At 42.1% G+C, this 17121-nt stretch overlaps 1 protein-coding gene across 7 annotated transcripts in view; it reads left to right on the top strand.

The window, feature by feature from the left end:
* The window catches only part of LOC126283006 (uncharacterized), a 378588-nt gene that overhangs the window by 269745 nt on the left and 91722 nt on the right, over positions 1-17121 (top strand). For all 7 annotated transcript variants that reach the window (XM_049982244.1, XM_049982237.1, XM_049982240.1 and 4 more), the window contains 2 exons: positions 3268-3360; positions 7429-7556. In XM_049982244.1, the coding sequence (XP_049838201.1) occupies positions 3268-3360; positions 7429-7556 (221 nt within the window). The remainder of the gene's footprint in view (positions 1-3267; positions 3361-7428; positions 7557-17121) is intronic.

Below are 17121 nucleotides of genomic sequence, written 5' to 3'. Positions count from 1 at the left end.
GGCCTAGAAGACCAGCCATTTATGCCATTATTTAAAATTTTACTGGCACATTTGTGTTTGATATATTTTAAAAAGGTAACACATACTAAAAAGGACACAGTTTCAAGGCTAGTTTTTCATATTTATTTTCATTCTTACATAGATTACAAATTACTCAATAATGAAGGCAAAAATGTATGAAGTGAGCTCTTGAGCAATTTCAGACTTAACTGGCTTTACTAGGGGTCAACGTCGAAGTGCTCGACAGAATGTGTATTCAGACAGGTAATTCACAATATGACCAGTGCACAACAGTGAAATTTATAATCAGGCTCGTCAGGAATATTCAGCTGCTGCAATTTTAGCTGGTGCTCTTAGGATTTTACCTAACCACACCCTCGGAAAAGACAATAAAATTTTTTTGATGGTCAGTATCATATGTGAAAGCTTAGTTTTTCTTTTATATTAATTTAAACCATTAACATTTTCTATCTGTGTGTTCGCACTGTGTAACAGTGATGTTGCTGTTGGCTGACTACATCATGTTTCCTATGCTCTTAATATCTGCTGTCACTGGCTGGAGAGATCACGTGATGTGAGCTATGATTGGCTACAATAGCACCTCACAATCTTGATTTTCGTGCTTCTGAAGCCGTTGTGGTGTAATTGGTGGAATTCATGTTCATACTCAAATGCATTATTTTTTGCAGGATTGCGTTTCCTGAAGTGCCAGAAAGTTCTATGCCAGTGTATAAATCTTTCACCATTCAAAGGACTAATACCTTTTACAGCTCCAAAGGGAAGTATGTCGTCACTTAAGATGGGACAATGTAGTTTCATCCAGAGAAAAGTTTATTTTCACCCAAGAAAGTGTGTTTTTAACTGGGAAATCCAGGATTTTTTCCTTGTCTGCATATACACCCTGAATCTGTTACTGAAGTGCAGCAACAATGGCAGGATGTAGCAAGAATTTTGTCAAAAGGGAGTTTCAATTTGTTAAAGAGGACCTTAAAAAGACTCATGTTTTTTCATTTACTCTGAAAATACATTTATTTTTTAATTTCACATGCATAATCTGCTTTCAGGTGGCCTTTGTCTATAAAATTAAGCAAGAAAAGCCTTTTTTTAAAAGTATAACAGGTATTTGAGAAATTCCCAAATGCACAATTAAATATCTATTTGTTAGACAATATGACAACTCCACTTCATTGACAAATGAATTAAAACTCTATGTTAGAATTTTAATACATTATATATTAATTAGGTAATATATTGTTAACAATACACAGCCGAGTCTTCTAATAAGAAGTTCAGTGACAACGAGCAATAGAACCTTAACATTGGGTAGAATAACATAAAGTTAAATGGGCTCAAACCTCTTTTGACAATAGCTATTTTTCTTCTACTACATTAGCACACTGGACTCGCATTCGGGAGGAGGACAGTTCAATCCCGCATTCGGCCATGCGGATTTAGGTTTTCTGTGATTTCCCTAAATCGTTCCAGGCAAATGGCAAATGCCGGGATGGTTCCTTTGAAAGGGCACGGCTGACTTCCGTCCCCATCCTTTTCTAATCCAATGAGACCGATGACCTAGCTGTCTGGTCTCTTCCCAACTCCCCCACTATCTCTCCCCTACTACTATGTTGTATTTACATGTACAGCTTTTCTGAAACCAAATCAGAATTCCATTACCACATTGAAGAATCCTAAGTTCCTCGATTCATTCTCAAATTTTATTACAATTTCTTTTATTTCATTAAAATTTTTCAGTTTCCTTAAGTGATCAAGAACTTCTTTCTAAAAGATTATTTCAACAATCATTTTGAACCATGGCAACTTAATTTACTTACAAACACAAAGGAAATCCACAATAAGGCCCTGTAGACCACACAATAGTCGACCAACAGCCGTGTCATCCTCAGTCATTCATCATCAGATTCAGAATGGTCGAACATGGCGCTGGCACACTGCACTCCTAGCCATTGTCGACATTCCTCTCAGTCAGGTAGGTCCTCAGTTGGCATCACGAGACTGAGTACATCCCATTGCAGTCCTCCCACGAAGGAATAATTCCAGGCGGTACCAGGAATCGAACCTGGGTTCTCCACATGATGGTCTGTTGCTTTGACCACTTGGCTGCAGAGGCAGACTACTTTATAAAACAAAATGGAATACAAAAGTACTACAAGCTACGGTTTTGGAATCTTAACATTGATTCACACATGGATTACAACTAGACTTATAATCTATGTGGTATCGTAAACAAGTTAGTATTTATCCACAGTATATGAAAAAGTACACCCTCGGTAAAAAATAAATGTGTAATTAGAATGAAATTACTATGAAATGAATACCCCTAGCTGCATACAGGCATTGATATATGAGGTGTGACAATAAAGTAATGAGACTGATGTGTGTGTGTGTGTGTGTGTGTGTGTGTGTGTGTGTGTGTGTGTGTGTGTGTGTGTGGCAGCTGAGCTTGCCTCACGGCGAGACCCATATTTCCATATGTTGCCACATGTGTCTACAACTTTTACTCATACGTCCATTACTATATTTCTGTGAGGAATTCTTGAGTAGCCTAGTGCTAGGGTGACTTATCGCGAGTTCAAGTCCCAGTCCAGCACAAATTTTTGTTGTTGTCATTCTATTATATAGCTGATGGTTGTCCAAATTCAGAACTGCAAATATGTTTTGTGAATTTAATAATGGCTTCTGTCACTGCAGTGCCCATTCCTTTGCACATGCATGCATGTCCGAAGGAACATTGCATCGTATTTCTGAACAACACGGCCACTGCAGTATCGTATAGTTCCTCTTTTCTTCTAGTTATGTGTCTTAATATCTAGTTCCAAGGGAGGCACTTTCCATCCAGTATACTTGAGACAACCAAATTTATTATCCTACCTATGAATGAAAAATGCACATGTAATTTTCTCTCTTTGTTTGGGAGAGATTGAAGCTCTAAAACATTTGCATTAAGGGCTTCTTTCCGGTGGAGATTTAGTTGTTAAAAAGCAGTGCGTTATGAAAAACCGTGTGTGTGCTTGATTACGTTTACAAGTGTTTTGATGTGAACCATTAATAGTGCAACAAATCTGTTCATAAGTTGTTGATGTTGTACAGTCATACAAATTTGTTCATGTGTTCTCTCATGTACCAGTGAACTGAAGTGTCTTGTGGGATAACAAATTAATAAAAATGCATGTTGATGTGACTATGGCATTTATTATTACCATTTATTTTAAAAATAAATTTACTTTCATTATTAAATTGTTGTTTTAGTTGCCTGAAGTTATCAGATGCCAACCAGAAGAAGATGATTTTGCTGAAGCTTGGTGTGAAAGGAGTGCCCTTCCTTTCAGAACATTGGCTAAGGTGGGAGAATTGAAACATCTGTTATAAAATTCTTGTTTTGAATTTTTATTAGCCTGTTCAAGGTACTCTGTAAATAACATTATGGAGCAGAGAACATTCAGGTACAGAATTTACTTTAAGAACTGACTAATACTAATCTTTTCTTTCCCAGCAGGAACTGATTTCTTTCTTTTGAAAGAGGCCATTGTGGAGTAGCACTCTTATTTGTCTTCTCTCTGTGACAATAAATGTGCTGTTCTTTTTCTAGGACTTGGTGCTGTTGTTAGTACAATGATTTGTACATGCATCTAGTAGTGTGGAGGTATTCAGTTTCACTCTTTTTAAATAAGTTAAATTGTTCATGGATACATGTTCTGTCTTTGCAATTAAATGAAAGGTAGTTTGTTTTTTGCCATACTTGTTTCAGTTACAAATATGTTAACCATGTTACATTTTCGAAACTTGTGCTAAAAAAGTTGTTTCTGATCTTAAAAACGAAGGAAACATGAGAAAAATAATATAGTAACATGTTTGTAACTACTGCATGATGCATTTATTATTTAAAAATAAACATATATTACAGGGCACTGAAGACACTTCGTAAATAAAAGAAGTGAAACATGCATGCAAAATACAAACTGCCTTTCATTTAGTTGCAAGAACAGAACATACTTCCTTCAATCTTGAAGCAACTAAGAAATGATGAGAAATGGAAAAAAGATGATAAGTTAAATTGTAGTTAATGAAGACTTTCCCATCATGTAAGGAAACAAGTGCAAGACAGAACCACAGGGTGGAACGGAATTAGGAGTTTATTTTGACTCCAAAGTGGTGCATTCTAGGATCACTTTTCAGGAACTATTTTCCAAGCCATAAGCATGGTAAGAAGCCATTGTATGAGGTGTGCGTAATGTATTTGGACTTGTTTTTCATGTGCGTATCACAATATTAGTAACTCTTTATCTGAAAAGTAAGTGAAAATGCTTTATCTACTAGTTTTCTCTTTCTTAAAATCTCAAAACCCATGCTAGGCTGGTTGAGCCCAGGAAGGTACCAGAATTGTAGGATGTATTGCAGGGAAAGTTCCCACCTGCGCAATTCAGAAAAGCTGGTGTTGGTGGTAAGGATTCATATGGCACAGGCTGTGAAGCAGTCATTGAGATGAGGGAGCGTGTTCAGCAATGGGGTGGTCCACTTGTTTTTTGGCCACAGTTTGTCAGTGGTCATTCATGTTATCACTTTATGACAAGAAGCATCTCTTTCACTCAACATTTCTATATCCTGTGACCACGAGATTTTGAGTCAAAGGGTTTGAGGCTACAGGAATTTGGCCTGTCAACATTGATATCTTCACTGAGTAGACTTCTTACTATCAGCTCCAACTGATTGGCCTATGGAAGACAAGATGTTAAGCCCAGAAACTTTGCCTGGCACTGTTGTAGAACCTGCGATGACCCCTGTCTCTTGTAATTTTCCGAAATGTACTGTACCAGTAGACAAAAGCAGACTTATTGAAGAAACAGTTCCACAAAATTTCCCCATGTTTCTTGATAAGATGTTGCCATTTTAAAAGATGATGCGAAAGTGTAGAGAGCTACTGCTTCTCCATACTAGAATGAGCTACATACATCTGTTGAAAGTTCTAATAAAAAAAGCAAGGACTGGATGAAAAGGCCAAAAAGTGACAGGAATTCTTTCCTGAGAAATGGAAAAGGAACACGGAAAAATTCAAGTAAGAAAAGTCACATCATCTGCTACTTGCAAACTTATATACTTACTATGTTCTTTTAGATTTTTAGGGAATACAATTAGATTTTGAAGGTAAACTTGTAAGGAAATGTAAATTAGTAACAACCCATACATAATATTAAGAGTTATCGATGTGGTTTTGTCCCAAGCCTAGAACACTGTGGATGGGTTGTCAGTTTTCTTTAATTTTTTTTAATGTGTTCATCTGTGAGCCTTTACGTCACATATATATATTTTTGCTGTTTAAAGTATGTATTACATATTACACAGGAATTTCTTAAGCTAAGTCTTTGCATTCTACTGGAAATGTTGTCATTTTAATGTTACCATTGCTGTCCTGTGCCGGATTTCCCTAATATTGATAAAAACCTCTCAGGTTTCCAACCAGGTGGCAACCTTAAGATACGCTGCCACATGGCTGAAAACCTGAGAGCTTTTCATCAAGTTAAATTGATATTTTACATGTAGTTGTGTAGGCTTCCACGGCCAGAGTCAGTCGACAAAAAAAGCTTTCTGTGTATGATAACGCATCGTGTTGTATAGAACTTCTCGGCCATGGTTGGGCAGTGGCCTTCTTCTGGGAAGAATGCAACAAAGCTATACAATAATGGGACACTCATTTGAAATGTGCTGGAAACACTCATTTGATTCATTACCCATGTAAGAATATTGGTTCTGTAAAGTCTACTGAATGAACCTTTCAGTCCCTCTGGCCCCCTTTCCCCTCCAAAATAAATTAGAATTTAGCTATCTCTATTTTTAGTCTAGAAAATGATACAGTGCTTTCCTAAAGAAAACTTTTATCACCTTTGGACTGAAGATAAAATGGGGAAAATCTTGAAGTTTATAATGCATGTGACATATATTTCAACATGAAAAAGATGAAAGTATTCTGAGATAAAGATAAAATACCATAAGATGTGTAAAACTGCTTCACCTATGCAATGAAACATGTCATCACCGATGAATTTATATTCTGTTCGACCTTGTAGAAACTTGCAGCGAGAGAGTTCTTAAGAAAATTAAGAAATTAATTTTGTTAACATCTTAGACATTGTTATTGTATCATGTCACGTAAAAGAGATTTTATTTATGAGAGTCTGTGCGTGGCAGTGCGCAAGTACTCATATGCCGTCACCAGGATTTTAATTAAGGCAGCTCGCTTTAATACGACTCATTGTATTTCCTATGTCCCAAAAATTTTTTATTTGCAGCTGTCGCTGACCTTCATCACTGCACCCATCACCCAAATTGCAAATATACACTGTATAAAAGAAACTGTGTGTACTTTCAGGCCACAATTTCTGCTGATGTCAAGCAAAATGTTTTTTTGTGAGTTGTTTCATGAATCCCAATTTTTATTGATGTATACTACAAGACAGTTGCAATGTATCTGCATTCTGTTAAGAAATTTTGTCCATGGTTTCTGAATCAAAAACCATGTGAGTGGAGAAGACAAAGAATGGAGTTCTCTGAGCCATAATAATTAATTTTTTTCATAGAGATCACTCTGTAGTTTTCTAGCTGTTGGTTACTCTCCCGTGTAATAGTATTGAAGTACATATCTACTCTTTTAACTTTTTATCACTTTTGCTCACATCTAGAGATTCTGCCAATGTTATTGCACTGTTAACATAGAATACAATCAATTCGGAAATATCACAAGGCTTTGTTCTCATTTTATGAATATGCAAAATTTGTATTATTCCTGGCTTCTTCACTGTTCAATATGTCAGACAAAAAGTTCAGTTCATTCAGTATGACAATTTTAGATTATTTTCGATTGTATTTTAACCCTTTCCACGCACTGACCGGAGTAGACCTACACATAGGCCCTTGTTCCTGCATTTTGCTCACCACATCAATGCACCATTCCATGCGAGACTAAAACCACATGTAAACATGTGATACTGCGTGGAAACACTAAACATTCGGCTGGCACTGACCTCATTCACTGTAAAAAATGTACATGCACCAGGGGAGCAATGTGGTGGGCAAATTAAATTGTAACAATATGCATCTAATTTTAATTTGCTACTATTTGCTAAGTCTATGTATTACTTCAACTTTTCTTTGACCTGTCCAGTATAAATTGTACAATTTTGGCTGTATGATTTAACTGGACTAATAATAAAATCAATCAATCAAATCATGGTGCTTAATGCCCACGAGCTGCAGAGAGTGGGTGTGACTTTGAGGTGTCTACTTTCTTGATGGTCACTTCAGTGAAATTTGTAGAACATAATAGATTATTGCAGTACATTAGATTGAAAAATTCCATCTGTGTTTAATTTGATAGCTTGTGTAATGATAATAACTATACTTTTTCCATTATTTCAGATTGTAGCAGTGAAAACATTAACACTGTATCACATGTCAGTGGCAAGTGAAAGTGTTGAAGAATTCCTTTCCTTACTTTGTGAAGTAGTTGATAAACATGGCAATATATCTGAAGACATATGTCTTAGGTAAGAATCACTGATCCATTGTATGACCAAACAATTGTAACTTTCCATTTCCTTTTAAATTGGTTTAGATTTTCCGTATTTGCGATTATTTACAGAGCTCTACTCTGAGGTAGTTGGATTCTACAACATGTATTGTGTACCCGAATTGTCCCAGTATAGTGCTCTGCAAGGCAGTAAGGAATGAAGGTACACAAATTAGACAACTTTTTTCATTCAGATTCCAAAAATTAGCAACCCCAATCAGAGTGCAAGTTACTATTTAGTTAATTGATTACAAAACACCATTGCGTACCTCATGAAAATTACATTTACCACCATTTCCATTTGCTTCTCTCAGGAAAACTTTGTTTGTGGAGTCAGAAAAGGAATAATTGTACTTTTGCCATCTTGTACTGAAAGGTTGTTTACACAGAGAACAATCCAACCTGTAAACCAATATTTTTATTGTGTGAAATTTTTTAGCTGTTTAATCTCAGTTAAAATAAATTTGTTACTGATGCGAACCAATGGAGCTGTCTGACATGAGAGTTTGCTTCAAATTAGTTAGTAAAAAGTGGACAAGTTATTATTTGTACCTATAGCTATGGATTGTTTGGGAAGTCATACAGTTAAGACTGACTTCCTTGGAAATGAAATGGGAGATTAGGGTGACAGAAAAAATTGTCATTTTCTCAGAACCAGGGAGTCAGCATGCCAATGAAGGCAAAAACTAAATTGCATTCATGCAAATTCACTTGAAATAGAGTGGGTTTCAATGTGCATCTTAGTAAATTGTGAAGATTCCTTAGTTATGTGAAATGATTAGAGTTAGAAAAACATATAGAGGTATTGTTTTACTTATGGTCATAATTTTCAGCCACTGTAGTATATATTTTTCAGAATAAAATTCAGTCATAATTTGCAAATATATTGTTATCATTCTTTATTGGTTTCGACAAATTAATTTGTCATTTTCAAAAGCCTACAAAATTAGGAATATTATAAATCTTTAGACTTTGGCTATACAGTTGTGTAATGTATAGGAAGTATGTTACAGAAACATACATAGTATTGGAACTTCATGGCGTATTAAAACCGTGTTGAACTGAGACTCGAACTCAGGACCTTTGCCTTTCGTGCACAAGTGCTCTACCACTGAGCTACCGGAAACAACTCAAGACCCTTCCTCATTTGCCCACGAAAGGCGAAGATCCCAAATTCAAGTCTCAGTCCAGCACATGGTTTCAATCTTCCAGGAAGTTTCATATTAGCACACACTCCCCTGCAGAGGGAAAATTTCATTTTGGATACATAGTATTATTTTAACAGATGCCAATGTCTTCTTTATGATACATCCAGCAATTTACGTATTGTATATGATTATTGTAAACACAGATTGACAATTTACAGTAACCAAATCACATCTATGTATATGCCAAGATATTGTGCTAGCATCAAGGAACATATATAAAATCATATAAAAATATAACCAAGGTAGACAAAGAAGTTATATAAAAGATGTTTGGAAATTCCTGTTACAAACTTCAAGAACTTGTAGAAGGTAGTGAGTAGATAAAATTTTCGTAATTTGTGGAGAATGATCTTGATAAAGGCAATGAGTAACTCTTCCATTGTCATGAGCTTCACCATTCAGAAGGATCATGTTGGTGAATTCTGCAAATGTGTACTCAACCATGCTGCTCTAACACTCACAGGCACATGTGAATGAGGTTCCAGCGCGGTCAGAGAGGTAGGATAGGTGTTAAATGACATCAGCTTATCCAATGTAACCACCCTGCACCATGACCACAATGTTTCATTCCTACCTAGTAAATATGTTTTCAGATTGCTGTAGCATGGAAATGATACCTTTCTGGACTTAGGTTCCTGCTCAGAATACTATATATTCACTCCCCTACACAAGACTTAGAAGTTCGTAATGGGCATTTCAGAACACCATGTGTAACACAATTCAAAAAATCATGGCACATACTTGTAATACATAAAAGGAATTGTTCCAGGGGTAACTGTCCCTCCCACACATCTTCTGTTGGTCCTCCAGCCTTCCTGCCCCCCCCCCCCCTCCCTCCCCCCCCCCCCCCCCCCCCCCCCACACACACACACACCAAGGCAGCTCATGACTCTCGTGAGTTCTTACGTGGTGCACATGGGGACCCAAGCTATTACTGCTCATTTATCCTTTCTGGGCTGCATTTCCTTTCCCGTCACCCTCTCTCCCTGTCTTTGCTCCTTCCCCCCTCTGTGTTCTTACTTACACTGACCTGGATATAAACCTGCTTTCTTGTATTCCTTCTGGTTTTTGTTCCGATTGCTTTTTCTTTCTCGCTATCCATTTTTGGCATTTTTGATCCCCCTTCGGGGTTTGACATCAACTTCTAAATTTTTCCTCCATCCTGTGAGGGCTTGGGCGAGAACTCACTCCCTAGCAACTATGGCATGGATTCCTCTCCTCGCTCCTTTCCCTCTTCCTTTCTTCAGTTGGCCCCATCCCCCTTCCTCCCTGTGTAGTCATAGTCACCCCATGTCATGGTGCAGTTATGTACCCTTTTGGCTGAACCCCCCTGGCAATGCAGGGATCATACTTCTGATACCTGAGCTGTTGCCTCCCTGTGTGTGCATAGGAGTGATTGATTAGGAGTATCATAATTCCCGGCAAAGGCCAGAGCCCTTGCTGTGGGTGGGTGGTGATCACGTGAAGAGCCCTTGATCAGAGTGCGTGGTATCAGTGCAGACGCTTTGTATATGAAGAGCTCCAAAAACCTGGCCATTCCTTTATGGTCATCTCTTTGGTTGGCAATGGATCATTTAATGCTGCTTCTTATGACTCTGCATCCTTCCCTGCCCTGACTACACCCTTGGATGAGGGCTAGGCTATGCGTGAAACACTTTCCCTGCTACTTGGTCTGCACTAGGACTGATAGGTCACTTTGACGGGCACCAAGCCATTATTTTTTTATGGAAAAAATCAAAGTCAAGTTTGGTGAAGTCATTTTTGATAGGGACCTCATCCTTCAAACTAATGGGGATCGCCAGGCCAATCATTTTGTTCGACCTGTTTAGAAAGGTCGTAAGGACAATAGTATCAATATGGTGCTTTTGCTCTGGCATTTGAGTGAGAAGTAGAAGAGTAGAAGGTCAGGGTTACAGTTTATCTGTGTGAGGTGAAGCCACGTGTCTTGCCACACATGAAGTGCCTTCAGTGTTTATGCCCCCTGTGGGTCTGGGAGTTAGAATAGACCAAGGAATTACTGCCTGGTCCAAGAGGTGACTAAAAGGAGTATCACACATTTCGGCATCTATGTGATGGTCACTTGTAGGGATTGACCTCCATCTTTCAAAAATTTTCCAAAGAGCGTGTCAATTGGGTTAGGGCACCTTACATGGTGCATCATGTCCATTGTGCATTGAGATCTTTAGCCCACTTTCTCGTCGTCACATTGCGGTCCCGCCCATTCTTTATCTCTTGGACAAGGACACCTTCCTGGGTGTGTTTTCCACCATGCACTGTCACTTTCTGTGCCAACTCCCGGCAGTGGCAATCCTGCCAGGTGGCCTATACTGCGGCTGGGTGGAGCCTGTGGGGAGGGCCACTGGTAAGAGTGGGTGGCATCAGGGCGGATGACACGCCAGGAAGTGCAGTACATCATCTCTTGCCAGTGGTCTGGGGCCAGCAGTCTCTAAGGACGCAAAGTCTAACTTTAATGCTAAGAAATATGACCCCAAGTTGTTCCCCTCCCGATGTGGTGCTTTAAGTGCTGGAATTTCGACCGTAAGTCTTCCCGCTGTACTTCCAGCCCAACCTGTTGAGACTGAGGAGATCCATCGCATCCCAATTCTCCATGTGTCCCACCTCCCATCTGATTCAACTGTGGAGAGCATCATTCACCTTGCTCGCCAGACTACAGGATTTTTACAGAAAGAGAGGAAAATCATTGAATCTAAGACCCTGGACTGACTGACCTACACTGAGGCTAAAAGGAAATATGAACGCCTACATCCTGTGGCTATGACCTCCTCTTTCACCACTGCTATGAGAACAGTTGTCTTCCCATCAGTTCCTTGCATTCGTCGCCTCTCAGAACCAGAAGACTACATCTGCCCCCTTGATGATGGAGGGCACTTCCCTCCCTGTTGCTCCTGCACCACCCACTTCAGGAACAACACCTTCTCCAACCATTGGGTATATCATTCCCCATTTCTGCGCTGGAGAAGCGTATGTCTTCTTCGGCTCCTCTCGCTAGGAAGGGGTCTCATGGGACACACTCTTCCCAGGTTTCTGCTAGTGGGAAAAATGACAACCACAAGTGGCTGAAGAGCCCAAAAGCAGCTGGTCATAGGGCTTAACACTGATCGTCAGTTTCGGAGACTGATTCAGTGAAGTCCTCCCAGCCAGGGAAACCCAAGAAACAGCACGAGAAGTCGAGAAATAAGGCCCCTAAGAACAAGGAACTTTTGGTGCCACCCACACCACCACTACCTACAAGCTCTGCGTCTGAGGATGGGGTGGAGATTCTGGTGTCCGCTGAGGACGTGGATGTTGCCGGACCCTCAGGCAAAAAGTTGGTGGCAGTAGGTGACCCTGAGGCATAAACTGCCTCATTGAATGTTCCGTGCCTTCCCAGTCTCAAGATGATGTCATCCTCCAGTGGAATTGTAGTAGTTTTCTCCACCGCCTGGCTGAGCTACGGCAACTGTTAAGCTGTACATCTGCTACCTGCATTGCCCTCCAGGAGACCTGTTTCCCAGTAATGCGGAACCCTGCCCTCCATGGCTATAAGGGATATTACAGGAACCGTAGCAACTATAATTGAGTGTCAGATGGAGTTTGTGTCTGTGTCCTAAACTCAGTCTGTAGTGAAACTGTGCCCCTTCAAACACCTCTTGAAGCTGTCACTGTCAGAATACGAGCGACACAAGAAATAACTGTCTGCAATGTATATCTCCCTCAGATGGTGCAGTACCCCAGAATAATTAGCTGCACTGATTGATAAACTACCTAAACCTTTCCTACTTTTGGGAGATTTTAATGCCCATAATCCCTTGTGGGGTGACACCATGCGTACTGGATGAGGCAAAGATGTTGAAACTTTACTGTCTCAGTTCAACCTCTGTCCCTTAAATACTGGGGCCACCACACATTTCAGTGTGGCTCGAGGTTGTTACTCAGCCATTGATTCATCAATTTGCAGCCCAAGACTTCTTCCATCTATTCACTGGAGAGAACTTGACGACTTGTGTTGTAGTGACCACTTCCACAAATTCCTGTCACTGCCCCGGCGTCAGGCCCATGGACACCTGCCAGATGGGCTTTAAACAAGTTGACTCTCCCCCACATGGTAACATCAATGTGATGGTTGAGCAGGTAAGTACCACAATCGTTTCCGCGGCAGAAAATCCGATACCTCGCTCTTTAGGGTTCGCCCGTTGAAAGACAGTCCCATGGTGGTCACCGGAAGTCGCTGAGGCAGTTACAGAGTGTCGGCGAGCTCTACAGCGACACCCTTCCTTAGAGCATCTGATAGCCTTTAAGCTGCTCCATGCCCGTGAAAGACAACTTATAAAATGATGGAAACAGGAGTGTAGGGAGAGGTACGTGTCAACCATTGGCTGCCATATGTCATCTTCCCAAGTCTGGACAAAGATCAGATGTCTTTTTAGGTATCAGACCCCAACACGTGTCCCTGGCATTACCATCAGTGGTGTGCTATGTACCGACACAAACACGATTGCCGAGCACTTTGCTGAGCACTATGCATGAGCCTCTGCATCGGAGAACTACCCCTCAGCCTTTTGCACCCTCAAACAACGGATGGAAAGGAAAGTCCTCTCATTCACTACACACCACAGTGTTCCCTATAACGCCATTTATGGAGTGGGAGCTCCTCAGTGCACTTGCACATTCCCCTGACACAGCTCCTGGGCCATATTAGATCCACAGTCAGATGATTAAACACCTCTCGTCTGACTACAAGGGCCATCTCCTTGTCATCTTCAACCGGATCTGGTGTGATGGCATCTATCCATCGCGATGGTGGGAGAGCATCGTCGTACTGGTTCTCAAACCTGGAAAAAACCCAGTTGAGGTGGATAGCTGTCTGGTTCGTAAGCTGCTGGAACATATGGTGTGTCGGTGGTTGGATTGGGTCCTGGAGTCACGTGGCCTACTGGCTCCATTTCAGGGTGGCTTCCACCAGGGGCGCTCCTTTGAGGCTGCCACCAGAACACCCTTAACCAGATGCCAACACCTTGTTCACGTCTTTTTTTATCTATGCAAAGTATATTACGCCAGCAGGTAACATCATACCCTTGCCACATTACACGAGTAGGGTCTCTGAGGCCCGCTCTCAATTTTTATCCAGAATTTCCTGTCACCCCGTACTTTGCATGTCTAAGTTGGTGCCTCCCATAGTTCCCCCCATATCGAGGAGAATGGGGTTCCGCAGGGCTCTGTATTGAGTGTATCACTATTTTTAGTGGCTGTTAACAGTCTAGCAGCAGCTGTAGGGCCATCTGTCTCATCCTCTCTGAATGCAGATGACTTCTGTATTTCGTAGTGCTCCACCAGTACTAGTGTTGCTGAGCGACACCTGGAGGGAGCCATCCAGAAGCCGCAGTCATGGACACTCGCCCACAGCTTCCAGTTTTCGGCCGCAAAGTCATGTGTTATGCACTTCTGTCAACGTCGTACCGTTCTTCCAGAACCAGAACTTTACCTTAATGGCGATCCATTCACTGTAGCGGAGACATATTGATTCTTAGGACTGGTTCTCGATGCCCCATTGACTTGACTATCTCACCTTCATCAGCCTAAGCGGACGTGCTGGCAGCACCTCAATGCCCTCCGCTGCCTGAGCAACACCAACTGGGGTGCAGATTTCTCTTCTCTGATGCAGCTCTACAGACTCCTTGCTCAATCCCACCTTGACTACGGGAGTCTGGTTTATGGTTCAGTGGCGCCCTCGCAGGGAATCAGTTGTCCTCTGCTGGCTCTGCATTGGCCATGCTTGGGCGACCCATGGTTACCTCCTGCACTGTGAAGACCGGCCTGAGTGTCAGTATGGCACCTGGTTGACAGTGGCACAACTGCTCGCCAGTTACGATGCACACATTCATCGTTCTCCTGAGCATCCAAATTACTGTCTCCTTTTTCTATCCTTGGCAGTTCATTTCTCGCATCGGTGGCCAGGTCAGGGCTAACGATTGCGGCTCGTGTGTGATCCCTTTTTTCTGAACTGGTGTCCTTCCCTTTACCACCTCCCATCCAGGTCCATCTGCATACACCTCCATGGTGTACACCTAGGGCACAGATTCATCTGGACCTTTCGCATGACCCTAAGGACTCAGTTACTCCTGCCGCTCTCTGCTGTCACTTCCACTCTATTCTTGACTTGTCCGGGGCTATGAAGTGGTATACACCGAAAGCTCAATGGCTAATAGTCATGTTGGTTTCACCTATGTCCACAGAGGCCATTTTGAACAGCATTCCTTGCCCGATGGCTGCAGTGTATTCACTACAGAGCTGGTGGCCATCTCTCATGTAGTTCAGTATATCCGTTCATGACCTGGGGAAATGTTTCTTCTGTGTACTGACTCCTTGAGCAGCCTACAAGCTATCGATCAGTGCTACACTTGCCACCCTTTGGTAGCATACATCCAGGAGTCCATCTATGCCCTGGACTGGTCCCGTCGTTCAGTGGTGTTTGTGAGGGCCCCAGGACAAGTCGGCATCCCAGGCAACAAACTTGCCGACAGGCTGGCCAAATAGGCTACACGGAAACCGCTTCTGGAGATGGCATCTCTGACCCTGACCTGGGCTCTGACTTACGCCGTAGGGGTTTTTGGCTTTGAGAGACAGAATGACACACAACAAAATTGCATGTCATTAAGGAGACTATGAATGTGTGGAAGTCTTCCATGCAGGCCTCTTGCAGGGAATCAGTTGTCCTCTGCTGGCTCCGCATTGGCCATGCTTGGGCGACCTACGGTTACCTCCTGCACCGTGAAGACCTGCCTGAGTGTCAGTACGGCGCCTGATTGACAGTGGCCCATATTGTGGCGCACTGTCCCACTTTGACTGCCCAGCAACGAAATCTTGGGTTACCGGACTTGTTGCCACTAATTTTATCTGACAGCATGTCATCGGCTGATTCAGTTTTACGTTTTATTTGTGATTGTGGGTTTTATCGTTTGATCCAAGTTTTAGCACATGCCCTTTCTCCCTCTGTGTCCTCCACCCTAGTGTTTCCAGGGTGGAGGTTTTAATGTGTTGGGGAGTGGCTGGCTTCTCCTTTCTTATTCTCATGTTCAGCCAGCCATGGTAATCTGCTTTGTTGTTTCTGTGGTTTTCTTGTCCCCTTTTGTCTATTTACATGTTTGTTGCCCTTCATCGTTCTTGTGATTTTTCCTTTCATTCTGTTTTGAGTCGTAAGTTATGTTCATTTTATTCTCACACTTGTGGCATTGTTTTATTTGGAACAAGGGATTAATGACCTTGTAGTTTGGTCCCTGTCCTCCTCTTTTAATCCAACTAACCAACCAACCTTCAGTGTTTATGTTTCGGACACACATCTTTCCGCTGTATGGAGGACCATTTGTGGGGTGAATGTGGACACTCCTGTGTTCCACCACCTGTGTGTGTTGTCACAACTGTCAATCGTCATGCTCCAGATTGCCTGGTTGATAAGAAGGAAAAGATGATACAGGAGCAGAAGTTCCTCGATTCTTTATCCTACATTGAGGCTCGTCAGATATGTGATTGTCTTCACCCTGTGTCAACAACATCTAGTATTGCCTCTGTTATGTCCTTTTCCCCTCCTCCCTCCTCCTCACCCCAGTCCTGCCCCTTTCTCCTCTCCCCTTCCCCTACATTTCCCATGCTCTGCCTCTGGGTGCCACTACCCCACTCTGGTGAGAGGGAGTGTCCCCCTTCTTCAGTGCTCGCCAGTGGTGGGGGCTCTGTCCCAGGATTCCTCATCCTGGTGTCTCCCAGGCCAGAGGCCTGCTGCCACAACTCAGCCATGGGACACATAGTCCTTGCACCCTAAGGCCACTTGCTTTTTCTCAGTTCCAGATCGTGCAGAAGCCTGCTCTCTCTCTCTCTCTCTCTCTCTCTCTCTCTCTCTCTCTCTCTCTCTCTCTGGTGCTCCCAGAGGTGCCATCCCCCCCTCCACCGTCTTGCAACCTGAGTCTGACCTCTTATTTATGGATGTGACCCTGTCCTCATTGGTGATGTATGGTAACTTGGTGACGTGGTTGGCTCTGGATGTGACCACATCCTTGTTAGTGATGGATGATAACTTGGTGGTGTGGTTTGCTAGCCCATTCTCCTCCCATTTGGATCCCCAGTCTGTGTTTATTCAATGGAACTGTAATGGATACTACTGTCACTTACCAGAGTTACAATCCCTTGTTTCCTTTTACTCAGCAGCTTGTGCCATTCCAGGAATCTCATTTTACTGACGCTCACTCACCGACCCTTCGTGGGTTCCATACTTTCTTTTGGACCCGGGTTAGTCTTTTAAGGGCTTGCATGTGGTCCATATCGATGTTGTTAGCACATGGATCC

This window comes from Schistocerca gregaria, chromosome 1 (assembly GCF_023897955.1).
Source record: "Schistocerca gregaria isolate iqSchGreg1 chromosome 1, iqSchGreg1.2, whole genome shotgun sequence".
Lineage (NCBI taxonomy): Eukaryota > Metazoa > Arthropoda > Insecta > Orthoptera > Acrididae > Schistocerca > Schistocerca gregaria.
The sequence above is the reverse complement of the archived record's forward strand: the minus strand, read 5'-3'. Positions and strand labels throughout refer to the sequence as shown.